The 13,529-nt window shown below is 38.6% G+C and overlaps 1 protein-coding gene and 1 pseudogene across 1 annotated transcript in view; both read right to left on the reverse strand.

Annotated features, from left to right (window-relative positions):
• Dtwd2 (DTW domain containing 2) overlaps window positions 1-5,151 on the reverse strand; it is a 145,412-nt gene extending 140,261 nt beyond the window's left edge. The window contains exon 1 of the mRNA XM_010633903.2: window positions 5,049-5,151. Within this exon, the coding sequence (XP_010632205.1) occupies window positions 5,049-5,151 (103 nt within the window). The remainder of the gene's footprint in view (window positions 1-5,048) is intronic.
• Window positions 5,152-10,899: 5,748 nt separating this feature from the next.
• Window positions 10,900-11,482, reverse strand: LOC104868923 (annotated as a pseudogene).
• Window positions 11,483-13,529: the final 2,047 nt, after the last annotated feature.

Below are 13,529 nucleotides of genomic sequence, written 5' to 3' on the forward strand. Positions count from 1 at the left end.
CTCTGGCTCTGCTGGAGGGGCGCGGCGTCCGGGCGTCCGGGCAGAGCCTGGGACCAGAACGTCTTTAGAGTTAAAAATGATACATATTAGTCTGACTTCTTTGTGCCGGGATGGTTTGCCAAAGTGATATTGTCCAAAAATCTTTGTTGAGTAACAGGTTGGGGGCTTTATTTTCCTACTCCATAAGGTTAAATTGTCAAATCTGGCTCTGCTGGAGGGGCGCGGCGTCCGGGCGTCCGGGCAGAGCCTGGGACCAGAACGTCTTTAGAGTTAAAAATGATACATATTAGTCTGACTTCTTTGTGCCGGGATGGTTTGCCAAAGTGATATTGTCCAAAAATCTTTGTTGAGTAACAGGTTGGGGGCTTTATTTTCCTACTCCATAAGGTTAAATTGTCAAATGTAGAAATTGTTGGGGTAGGTTTCATTTTTTTATTCAGAGTTAAGGTCAGATGTCTTTCTGGTTAGAAAAAACTGTTTTAAAACAATTACTAACTTTGCTATCAACACTGATGCAGAGTAAAATTACTGTATAATGAAAACAATGCTCTTCGTTTGTTTTTCTTCAGATTCACTGAGGAATAACTTTGGAAAGTATTTTTCAAGTAATTGACATTTCTGTACAGTAGCATTTTTTGCCTTAACTGCAATGTAATTTTTATAATAATTTCAAAGTATAAATCAGTATTGTACATAAATTTGTCTAGACTTGTATGTAATGCTGATGATTTTGCTGCAACTTGTTATTGAAAGGAAATTTTATGTACGTGAAATAAAGTAAATAGCTTAATAGACAATAGTGTCGTCTACCTTCGACTTTTTTTGTGGCCTTTGTCGGTTAGATTAAGTAATACTCAATGTTTAACTTGGTGTAGGCATTTAATACTTAAACTGTAGTATTAGAGTTGTGCCAACCAAGCACTGCTTTCAGATACTGTGCCTTCTCTGCAAAGTGACTCATGCATGTCTTAGTTTACACTTGACTCTGTTTTAATTGTCTAATTCTACATATTTACCTAACCTGAATACTCAGGGCAAGGGAGAGTTCTGAGAGTCTGGGTGAACAGCTGTAGTCATTCCTATATCTGAGCTTTGCTGTCTGTTCTTATTTAAAGGAAGGAAGTAATATCTTTAGGGGTTTTCTTAGTTGGGAGATTATAGGAGAGTAATGTTGCATCTTCTGGCATCTCCTCAAATTATTTGAACACTTTCTCCAGTGTAAATTCCAAGAATTTATAAAGAAGGCTTTCAAAATTTATGTAGTTGGAGTTGTGAACCTCAAAGCGCATATGATATGATGGCCTGTTTATATTACCTGGATGCATTCCTTTATAAAGCCTTGGTGAATTGCCTCCTTGTTAGTAGAGGTCCGATAATGTGCCAAGGATTATATGGTTATCCTACACCTTTATGTAGCTTGTTGCTCAGTTCTGTTTGAAGTCTATTTCCTTGAAGCAGTCTCTAATTATCTTCCAGCAAGCCTAACTGCATATTTCTCCCAGTATATATATCTCATATGTGTTATAATTTTAGTAGTTTAACGTTATCAGTCATTTTTCCACTGGAGCCAGTTCATCCCTGACTTTTGAACATTAAACTAATAGTTATGTTATAAAACTAAATTTCTTACTCTCAGTTTCTCGAATACTTGTATACATCTTAAATTTAGCTCTTTGGAAATGGCCCTTTTTGTATTTCTCAGGTTGAAAATCTCATATGTGTTATAATTTTAGTAGTTTAACGTTATCAGTCATTTTTCCACTGGAGCCAGTTCATCCCTGACTTTTGAACATTAAACTAATAGTTATGTTATAAAACTAAATTTCTTACTCTCAGTTTCTCGAATACTTGTATACATCTTAAATTTAGCTCTTTGGAAATGGCCCTTTTTGTATTTCTCAGGTTGAAAAACAAAGTCCAGCTGCATCAGTTTTGGACTGCTTGAGTTACGTTTTTAACCTCTTGAATTTTCCTCTTCTCTCTCCTCCCCACACTGGGGATGGAACCTAGAGCCTCATGCATGTTAGACAAGCTCTCTTCCACTGAGATACATTCCCAGTCTAGATTTTGATTTCCTTTTTTCTTTGATAGGAAGATAGCAAAGACTAATAGTAGAGAGTTTGTGAAGACTAGAAATCTCTTTCAGTTGCAGTTTCACCCCTGGAGGAGGAGGTAGGAATATAAGACATTCCTCTTGCCGGTGCCCTTGAAGAATTATTTTATCTCTTCTGGAACTTTTTTTGTTTGTTTGTTTTTTAGGTTTTTTGAGACAGGGTCTCACTATGTAGTCGAGACTGACCTGGAACTCACCATGTAGCATAGGCTGGTCTCAAACTCACAGCGATCCTCCTGCCTCAGCTTCCCAAGTGCTGGGATTATAGGCTTGCGCCACTATGCCCGGCTTTCCTTCCATTACACATTTGTGAATTCACCTTTTCTTGCTTTGGAAGATTACAAGCAGAAATCCTATTTTCTGCATAAATGTGACAAATTTTAAATTGAACTGAAATTGACTGCCAGTTCTCATGTTTTCTAGATTTTAAAATAGGCAGTTACTAAAGAAGGTTAAGTATTAGATTTTCTTTTACTCGTTAAACCAGCATCAAATATTTTGACTTTGCCCTTAGTAAGAAAGCTTCTATTTGGCAGGATCATGTCTCATACTTTCAAAGCACTTTATTTGTGCTTTACTATGTCACTAAGCAGTCTTGTCTTCTGTTTTGTGTGTGTCTTCCATGGCTTCATTGTGAGTGCCTAGACTATTAATTGATTTGAGCCATTATCTGTTATTTCCAGCCTGGTCCCTTGTTTGTTTATTTATGAGCAAGTTTTTTTACAATCTTTAAATTTTTTTCTCATTTGAAAATGGGACTAATATAGTACCTACTTGTAGGGTTGTTACATGAAACAGTGCTAAGCTGAAAGTTCATGGCTTAGTTATATTTAAAAACCTATTAGAAATGTTCGACTTGCCCTCTTTTTTAAGTGTTACAATAGATATTATTAAAGGAAGTTTTGTTACTTTTACACATTAAATATATATTTTATATGTGGCCCAAGACTGTTCCACTTCACTCAGTATGGCTTAGGCAAGCCAAAATTTTGGTAACTCTCGCATATGTCAACCATTACAAACTCAAAATTAAGTTCGTTCTAGAGCTGGAGACTAGAAAAGTGCATTGTAAATAATGATTGAATTGAGTAGTAGTGGATGAAGAAGGCTTGCTTTAATACAACTAGTAACTGCCAGTATTATAAAATAAATGGTATAATTTAGATTTGAATATTAATAAAACTTTTTGTTAAAATTCCTCTAGATTTTAAGTGAATTGACATATTGTCAACATATGAATAACTATGGAAGATTTCAGTTACTCTAAACCAAAATTATTTTTTCTTTGGTTACTAGAATAGTTTCTTAAATATTTTTTCTTGTTAGTGTCGTACTTATTTGAGAGTCAAAAAATGTGAACGATCTGGTCTTGATCTGCTGACAACTTTTGTTCTTGTGAAGAAAATATTCTGTAAATAAAACTCAGTTAGAAGAAGAAGTGCACCAGTGCTTAGATTCTAGATGTATTAATATTTCTGGGCATACTGATAACAAAATATATGATATTTTTTTCTTTTCATTTTGTCTTTGTTTTTTGAACTTTTATGTGGTATACCCATACTTGGTATTAATGCTGTTTTGTTTTGTTTTGCTTTGTTTGAGACAGGGTCTCACTATGTAGTTAAGGCTGACCTGGAACTCACTATGTAGACCAGGCTGGTCTTGAATTCACAGAGATCCTCCTGCCTCAGCCTCCTGAATGCTGGGATTACAGGCATGCACTACCACGCCCAGCTCTCTGTATTTTGAATTAAACAGGACGATAGTTTATTTACCAAAGACAGAAATATTATGCTAATGTTTAGGACTTCTTTTCTCTAATTTAGAATTTCAACATCATAGCTATAGGAAGAAAGCAAATATGTTAGCATTGTAAGTATAGGAGAGAAAATGCCCGTTAATGTTAGACAGTTCAGCCTTTCTAGCTAAGGGGACCCAGGTTAGAAATCAAAAATATGTGTGTTGCTGAAGAAATGGGGACTAAATAAGCATTCTTCTTCCTCTACTTTCTGTGATAGTAAGCATCTTTGAATTTATCTCTGTTTTTTTCACTTTAGGGAAGTCTTACTGGGTGCTAGTGTGCTGGTTATGTTGGCAGGTTAGAAAAGTTTTTTTTTCTCTTGAAGAAGGACATGAGTTTTTTTGTGTGGGGACGATATAGAGGGGGAAGTTTTCTACTCTGCACATTTGAAGAAAAAATAAAATGTTTGTGGTTTTCATAAGGTTATAATTAACCATTTGGTTGAGGGTTCTTTTGATAAATTGGGATCAAAATCATGAATTGGCCAAGTGCAGCTCCCTTGGGGTTAGCAGCTTTGGGCTCTGAGTGCATGTGGCTCTCCAGCCTTTTAGTGTTACCTCTCCTGGTATTTTGGCTCAAGGAGGCTCGTAGCAGTCTTTATTTATCAACTCTTCAGTAGCTGAGGCTTGAGCTCCTTTGGCAGCTGTACCCTTTCCCTGGAAATAAGACCTAGTTGAAAAATAATCAGCCTTGAAAACTAGAGGTCAGAAATGCTACACTGGGGATTTAGCTCAGTGGTTCCACCGCCTGCCTTGCAAGCACGAGGACCCAAGTTCTATCCCCGTACCAAAAAAAAAAAAAAAAAAAAAAGGTGAAAAAGAAATATGCTAGCCCCAGTCAGCCTGTCCTTGCTTTGTCTGCCATCATTTTTCTCTTGCTCGGTGGCCACTCTGCAAGGCTGATTATTTTCTGGCTGGGTCTTATTTTCAGGGAAACATGCCTAGAAATTCTGCTGTCTCACTGGGGTTCTGTGTAGGTCATCACAGGTCTCTTGGACTCCTCTAGTCTCTGTAGCAGGTCACCACCAGTCTCTGCTAGTTGCTGCAGGTCTCCATCATTCTCTGGAAATCTTCAGGGCTAGTAACCCCTAGTGTTACCAGCCCTTTTCAGCACAATCCTCTTAGCCTACTCTACCCAAGATGAGACTCATAAATAGGTAGTGGGACCACTTGGCAGGGGCTTTATTGATTCCTTGCTGTAGCACAAAGGGGTAGTCTAGGACATCTGTATCTGTCATGGTGGCAGATTGGAGGAACTGTGGGAGAAACATGCTTGATTGACAGCTCCCCTCTGTCTCTCCTTTGAGTTAAAATGGGAGACTGAAGTCCTGTTAGCCACTACCTTTGAGGACACTTTATGAGGGCCAGCAGTCTTGATTGTGGTCCCTTAAGGTTTGAGGGTTTCAGAGATATCTATCAGCAATGGGTCTGCTTCCTCCTTAATCCTTGACGTGTGAGACAATTTTCCAGCCATCCTTGGAAGAAGCAGCAGAGCCTGGAGTGCCTTGGATAGGGAAGGGGCCTGAGCTGACAGGCAGGCAGAGGCTCTGTCAGTGTAAAAGTAAAAGTAAAGGTGATGGGAACATACTGGGGTTGGTTGACCCAGGCCACCCTGAGGATGACAGTCATATCATACCTCTTCCTGGCTGTGAGAGGGAAAAGAGAAGGATTGGGCTTGGATACTTTTATGTTTCAGCTGCAAGTACTAAGTACCACTTATAATTTTAAATTTAGCTTATTCTGTAAAATATAATGTTTCATAGGATTGAAGTATCATTAATATCATTGAAATAATACTAATTCTCATATGTTTGAAAAAGAGAATAAACTTTTAATTACAACATACCAAACTGAAATCATTTAACTAGAACTTGTAGTAGAAAGAAATTCTGTAGGGTATTTATATGGTTAGTTAAATCATAAGGTTAATAAAAATGAAGTCTTAAGTGTTTCAGAAAATCACAGGGTTTCTAAATTAGAGTACTCACTATTACAGCCTTGTATAGTTTTTGAAGTTTAGAATATTTGAAAAAATTCTTTTAAAGTTCAAAACTGGAACCAAGTACAGTGGTATGTATATTTCTGTAGCCCAAGCTACTCAGGAGGGTTGAGTAACAGGATTAATTGAATCCATGAATTTGAGTCCAGTTTAGGCAACATAGTGAGACCCTGTCTCAAATCAAGAATAAGAAAGTTTCACTTTAATAATCATATTTTCATTATGTGCTTGTTAGAATACAATTCAACTGTTCTTACTGTGTACTGTGTAGCCTGAAGTTGGTAAATCTAATGTTATGTGTGCCCAAGAGAACAGTTGGTCTGGCAGTTGTAATATATGCATATTACTGCCAGTTTGTTTTGTGGTGCTGAGGATTGAACTCTCAGTGCCTGATACATGCTGGACATGTGCTCTACCATTGAGCTACATCTGCAGCTTGTTACTGTTGTTTTGATATTCTTCTACATTGTAGTCAGTGCAGCTTGAGGTTAAGTTTTTGCAAATAACATTTCAGATAAATCTATAAAACTAGTCATAGGTTTTGATTTAGAAGTATTATGTATTGTATCACATCTTAAGTTTTTAGTTAAACTCAGATGATTTGTTTTAATTAAAACATTAGTGGTCAATGGATTTTTTTTTTTTTTTTTTTTGGTACCAGGATTGAACTCTGGGTCCTTGTGCTTGTGAGGCAGGCAACCACTGAGCTAAATCCCCAGCCCAATGGATTATTTTAAATTCACACACAACCCTTTTTATTTTGTACATGCTAGGCAAGTGTTTGTCTTGCCAAATCCAATTGCAAATAAAATATTGAAGTATACCTCTAGACTTCACAGCTCTTGTAAAATTTAGAGCTTTTTTCCTATTTTATTAATGTACTTCCATACTTAAACCTCATGAGGTGGTGTAAGTTCTACAGGTGAACAAGTTGTGATAATTATTATAAGGAATTTAAACTATTTCAAGCAATTTTTGGATAATACTCAGTTTATATAATTTATAGACTCCAAAATGCAGAAAACAAGGAAACTGTGGCACTGTTTTCACTATTTACAAATTTTCTAGAAGTAAGGAGGACATGGAAACTGGAGAGTTAATATGTCCAGCTTCTTTTAGAAATGGTATCCATTTATTTTGGACCTGGAACTTCAATTACTTTTTTCCTTGTCATTCTGGAGATTGAACCCATGGCCTCACACATGCCAGGAGAGTGTCCTGCCACAGAGCTACAGCCCCAGCCCTTGATTACCTTTCTGCCAATTACTACTACTACTACTGCTGCTGCTGCTACTACTACTACTACTACTACTTCTTCTTCTTCCTCTTCCTCCTCTTCCTCTTCCTCTTCCTCCTCTTCCTCCTCCTCTTCCTCTTCTTCTCCTCCTCCTCCTCCTCCTCCCCCTCTCCAACATTCTTCTCACTCCAGCATTCAGTCATATAAACTTTCCACCTGGAATCTATCACATGGTGACTTCCTCAGTTTTTCTATTACAAGCTGAAAAATTTTATATCAGCATTTCTTTCTCTTCTTTTGATACAATAAAAGAAGTGTTTCCTGCATGTTCAAGATTAATCCCTTTTCCTGTGCGCTGAATCTTATCTTTTGTGGCAGTCTCTGGGACCTCTGTCCTTTAGTTATCTCTGTGCTTCTCTTTCTAGAACTTCTAAAACATGGTTCAGACTAATCTGAAAAAGCAGCCGACTGGAAGACTCTTCACATGGTATGCTTCTTTATCTCTGACATCACAGCTATAGTTTTTGAGTTGTTTGTATTTGTTGCTTTTACACCCTCCCTTCCTTCTTTCCCCATTTCTCTTCTCTCCTCTGTTCCTTCTTTTTCCTCCTCTCTACTCTGCTCCTTTTTTTTTGCTACGGGGAATGAAACCCAGGGCTTTGTACTTTCTAGAAAAGCATTCCTGCCACCAAGCTGTATTTCTAGCCCTTTTGAACTATTTTTGAGACAGGGTCTCCTTAAATTGCCCAGGCTGGCATCAAACTTGTGATTCTCCTGCCTCAGCCTTCCAAGTAGCTGAGATTTCAGGTGAGTACCAACAGGCCTAGCATGTCCTGCTCTCTTCTTAACTTCCTATGTGCTGGCATTTTTTGTTCCTTGGTCACTGGGAACCACATTAATGCTAACTTGATTCAGCCGGTCTCCATATAGTACTACTTTCTCTTTGTCATTTGTCATTTTAATCATTCTTTTTCCTTGTTTTAATTATACCACATTCTACTCTGAGTTTTTCTTGTTGTTGTTGCTTGTTTTTCGCCTCTCTGATTAGTCATCCTAAGTGTTCTTCATGGGATAGCGTGTTCTAGATTCAATCAATTCCACAGCCTTGGTGTACCTTCCAACCTTCCCTCCCCAGTTTGTTCTTTCTTCCTGTGTGGTTTATCTCTAAGTAGTTTTGTCATGTAGCTATTTCTCTAATAGCTAATAGAGGGTTGGTTGTATCCTTATTCTTTCTTCCATATCCTCCCCCACCCCCAGAATCAAACTCAGAACCTCAAAAGCCCCAACGCTCTCCTACATTTTTTCATACAAACTGACAAGCTCTGTAGATTGTCAGAACTCTTCAATTTGTTTATCCCTACTGCAGTTACTGTGATGAAATGTCCTTTTATCCTGTATCCCTGTATTTAATTATACTTATCTCTCCAATTTAAAACTGCCGGGTGGGGGTATTTATTTATTTATTTATTGTACTGGGGATTGAACTCAGGTCCTTGCGCTTGCGAAGCAGACAGCGGAACCACTGAGCCAAATCCCCGGCCCTCTTTCAGTATATTTTAATGTGCTTGTATAGTCTCTTTTCCTTCTCCTTGCAGTAATGGCTTCCTTAAACTTTAGTTATGTCTTCTTTCCTTTTATACAGTAGTATATGTATACAGTAGTATATGCTGTATCTCTCCAACTTCCAAGCCTTTACACATACTCTTCCAGCAAATTTACAGCTCTCTTTCCCTGTGCAGAAAAGATCTAAAACTTCTCTAGCTCTTCATCCTTAGAGTCTTGGTGTGGATGTCTCTAATCAGATTAGATATTCTTCCTGTTTCTCACTGTAGCCTGTTTTGTTTACTTGTCACCTACTAGGCTACATTGTTTTCCTTTCCTTGCATTCCAAACAGCCAGGTGGGGAGTAGTATGTACTATGACAACTGATGGCCCAGGAGAACCTGTGCTGAGGACTACTCTGAGAACTAAGAGCTACTTCAAGGACTAAGTTTACTGTGGGCAAGCAAGGTCTGAAGCTTTTTTTGGGTTGCCTCCCCTTTTCTACACTTATGTTAAGGATCCTCAAAAAGTGAAATTCAGGTAATTTCTTAGAAGGCTTTAAGGTAAGAAAGTGGAACTTTAGCTTCCCTTTCACTCTCCTACAGAATTAGCATTCTTCTGTTATTGATTATTTCACTCTTTTAATAGACATTTGTGGTGGGTAAGGTGGTGCACACCTGTAATCCCAGCACTTGGGATGCTGAGGCAGGGTGATTGCCATGTGTTCGAGGCCAGCCTGGACTGCATAGTGAGAACTTGTCTTACAAGATCAAAAAACAAAAAACCCAGACCTTAGTTATTGCCATATTTAGGAGAATCATTGTTGGTAGCTGGATTTTTTTTGTCAGAACATTTTGAAAATGGAAAAACAATATTTTAAAGGGCAAACACTGGTTTTAAGCATAGTTTGAGTCAAATATCTCCACACTAAAGTTTCTAGTGTCATTTAACAGGTAATATGGTTGGCTTCTGGTAAAGTTTTTTTTTTTTTTTTTTTTTTTTTTTTATAAAACATCAAGTTAACAAGATTCTTGCAGGGACAAGAAAAGCAGGTTAAATGTTAATTAAATCCATTCTCAATTTAAACTGTAAAAAAGGACCTGACTTGAATGAGACTTTCTAAAGTTAGACATTTCTTTTTCCTCTCAACTTCAAGTACACTTAGATTACAAGGAATCTCATGTCCAGAATTTTTGTTTTTTGTCTTAACGGCAGCAAAGTTTGATTAAAGGTAGGAAAAGAAACGGTCTCTGTAGAGTGAGTTTTGGGCCACGTATAAGAAGGAAAAGAAGTACACCCTTCAGGCATGAGGGCAGGCACCATACAAGAGGGAACATGGTGGCCATTTCTGTTTTCTGAGACAGGGTCTCACTCTGTATTCCAGGCTGATCTGTGCAGTGATCTTCCTGCTTCAGTCTCCTAAATGCTGTGATTATAGGCATATGCCATCATGTGCAGCTACATGTCCAAAATTTTTTTTGTTTGTTTTTTGAGACAGGTTCTCACTAAGTTGTTGAGACTGACCTGAAACTCACTGTGTAGCCCAGGCTGGTCTTGAATTTACAGCGATCCTCCTGCCTCAGCCTCTCAAGTGCTGGGATTACCGGCCTGCACTACCACACCCGGCTTATCTGATAATTTTTAATGTGACAATTGGCCATAGGTCAGTATTCATAATACCTTTTGTACTGGTTTTAAACTCCAAATGCTGCAGATGACAGTAAATATAACAAAACCATCCATATGTTGACTTGTCGAGTTGTGAATAAGCAAAGATCGATGTTCCTAGCTATTCACCAAGAAATGTCTAATTAATGGCCATTCCTTTGGGCCAGTAGCCCACATTTAAAAAATGTATATTTGAGTGGATTAGAAAGATTTGTAAACAGTGATACAAAATGCTGTAAACATAACTTTTTTTTTTGCATTTTCTAGTGTGTAAACATAACAGTGCTTGTATAAAACAAGTAAACCCAAATTTACAAGTGGGTTAAAAAAAAAGCAGAGGGCAGCTTTGTACAAAGTTCTCCCTCCTGTGCCAAGTGATTTTTTTTTTTTAATTACAAATATAACCCTGAGCTGAAAAACTGGAATTTAGGGGAGAGCCATCTTTGCATACAAATTATCCAAAGGATGCTTACTCTGTTTACTTTTCTCTAGTGATATTCAACTGCCAGAGACAGTTCTGCAGGGTGACTTTGGAGATATTTATAGTTTAGTGTGGCGCCTGGGTCTGGAGCCTGCTGCAGTGCTCGCTGTGGCAGCAGATGCAGCAGCATCCTCTGCTTTCAGTTCATCCTGCAGCTCCTGGCTGACGCTGGACTGCAGGGCTGCGGGAGTGAGCCCCTCCTTCAGGAGGCAGCTCTGTAGAAGGGGTATGCAGGAGCTAAAATAGACAAACTGATTGATACAGTGAGGAATCTCTTTCCCAAAAAGTATCTCTGATAAACCTTAAGAAAAGTGATTGCAGTTTTTATGCATCAAATGATAGGCATTAACTTTGTATTCTTTTCCCAGTTCTTCTACAGTTTTTTCTATAACATCTTCTAGGAAGTCAGTGCTCCCTAAAACAACAGCTTCTTTAAATTTAAATGTTACTCCTATTTCAGAAGCATTTCCTGAGGAAATTTCAAATATTCCAGGAAAAGGGGTAAGGATGGCTACCATAAGCAAATTCTTTACCATATACTGCAATTCCTGAATGAAAAACTCCAATTCCAATGGATGAGGTGTATTCATTCATCCATTACGTATCGTACATGTTGAGCACCACTAACTGGTTAGCTCTCATCCTCCTCCTAGCCGGCTGCTGCCTCGCCTGAAAGCCCCTAGCTCTCCGCGGGTCCAAGGCGGCTCCTGACCCCGCGGGCGCCTGGGGACGAGGTGTGCGCGAACTGGGCACCAAGCTCACAGCCTTGGCCACCGCAGCCCGTGGAAGTATCGGGCAGCTGCACAGCCGCAGACAGAAGCCTCAAGTTTTGTCTTATTCTTCTTATTATTATTGTTTTGTTGTTGTTGTTGTTTTGGTGGTGCCTGGAGTGGAACCCAAGGCCTTGCATACTTTTTGGGGGGGGTTGGACCGGGGATTGAACTCGGAACCTTGTGCTTGCAAGGTGAGCAGCAGAACCACTGAGCTAAATCCCCAGCCCAAATTATACTCTTTTATAGGAGGAGTAAGACCCATAAGTATTGACTGTATGGAGTGTGAGTAGTTAATTTGAAGAAGAGAGCTGCAGATTGAAACTGCTGAAAGATTGAAAACCAATTTAGACCTTAACAATTTTACTCAGAGGTGCCCTTGCTTATCTTTTTCTTTTAACTAATGGGGGACAGATTGAATTTGTGTGTGGAGGTTTTTTGTGCATAAATTATGAAAGATTTAACAAAATGCCTTTAGAAGTAAATACTGAGGTTTTACTATATTTGTGAGTTTGCTATATACAATATTGGAAATAATCATGAATAAACAGTATTCTTACCCCTTGGGAGCTAACAGTTTGGTAACCTGAATTGATTGACAGTTGGTAACTGTCAAAAAGATTCATTTTCCAGAGGAAGCTTTCCTCCTGAGATACCATATGTTATGTGTATTTTAGAGTAGCTTTATTGTAACATAATTCACATACTATTAAATTCACGTACTATCAAGTTCACAGTAGTTTTAGCATTCTCATAATCATGTACTTAACTTACACAGTCTAATTCCAGTTCGGCTTCCTTGGCCATACTGTTAGTGGTTACTCTGTATTCATTCCATTCACTGGCAGCCACTGTCCTCTGTGTGACTATATTTTATCTTTGTTATTTACAACCATACCATACACCAGTTCTCTTACTATTTATGCATTTGACTTTGCTGGACATTTCATACAAAGGAAATCATATTGTAACGGCAGACTTATAGTCCAGTGTGGCAGCTCTTAGTGGTATTGCAAGATCAGGCCAAAAAGAATGGAGAAAGCACCCAGAGAGTGGAGGCAAGTTTATTATGTGGACTGATCAGGGATTTCTCCACAAAGCTATCAGCCCAGAGCTGTCAGTGAACAGGGTTTATACTGATTAAGGGAAGGAGGGTGGGGATACAGAAGCAAGGCATTTATCATCAGTCCAAGGTTGAAGAATTTACATTTAGTTTACATGATTTGATAGAAAAGTACACTGGATACAGATACTTCCTGAGAAAAAAGGACATTGAAGGAGTACCTGTGTTAGGTGTGGGAGGGAGTATGAGCTGGGGGTGGCTCTTTGTCAGTTAGTTCAGCTAGCTGCAGGAAAAACTTTTTGTTCAGAAGTTGTTTTTTGGCTCAGTATATATAGTATGTGGTCTTTAAAAAATTTTTTTTTAGTGTATGTTTTTTTGGGTTTTTTTTTTTTTTTTTGGATTTTTGAGACAGGGTCTCACTATATAGTGAGACTGACCTAGAACTCACTTTGTAGCTCAGGCTGGTCTCGAACTCACAGCGATCCTCCTGCCTCAGCCTCCCAAGGGCTGGAATTACAGGTGTACGCCACCACGCCTGGCTTTTTAGTGTATGTTTATGATACATAATAAATGTACCATATTCATCCTGGGGAATTGTACATGTACATACCACATCTCCTTTTTTTTGGAGATCAAACATCATTTTTATTATGGAGTAAGACAGGTTGGAGGTCAGCGGTCAGCATGGAAGCCTAATGAGCATTCTGGCTTTTCCTCTGCTTGCAATGCAGGTGGCAGAACCACTGAGCTAAATCCCCAGTCCTCATTCTGTTCTGGCTTTTCTTGCTCCAGTCACATACCACATCTTGATCCTTCTTACTTCCCTTTTCCTTCCCCCTTTCTCCTTTCTCTCCCA

The sequence above is a fragment of the Fukomys damarensis genome, unplaced genomic scaffold (assembly GCF_012274545.1).
Source record: "Fukomys damarensis isolate Sample0158 unplaced genomic scaffold, DMR_v1.0_HiC HiC_scaffold_9, whole genome shotgun sequence".
In the NCBI taxonomy this organism is placed as follows: Eukaryota; Metazoa; Chordata; class Mammalia; order Rodentia; family Bathyergidae; genus Fukomys; species Fukomys damarensis.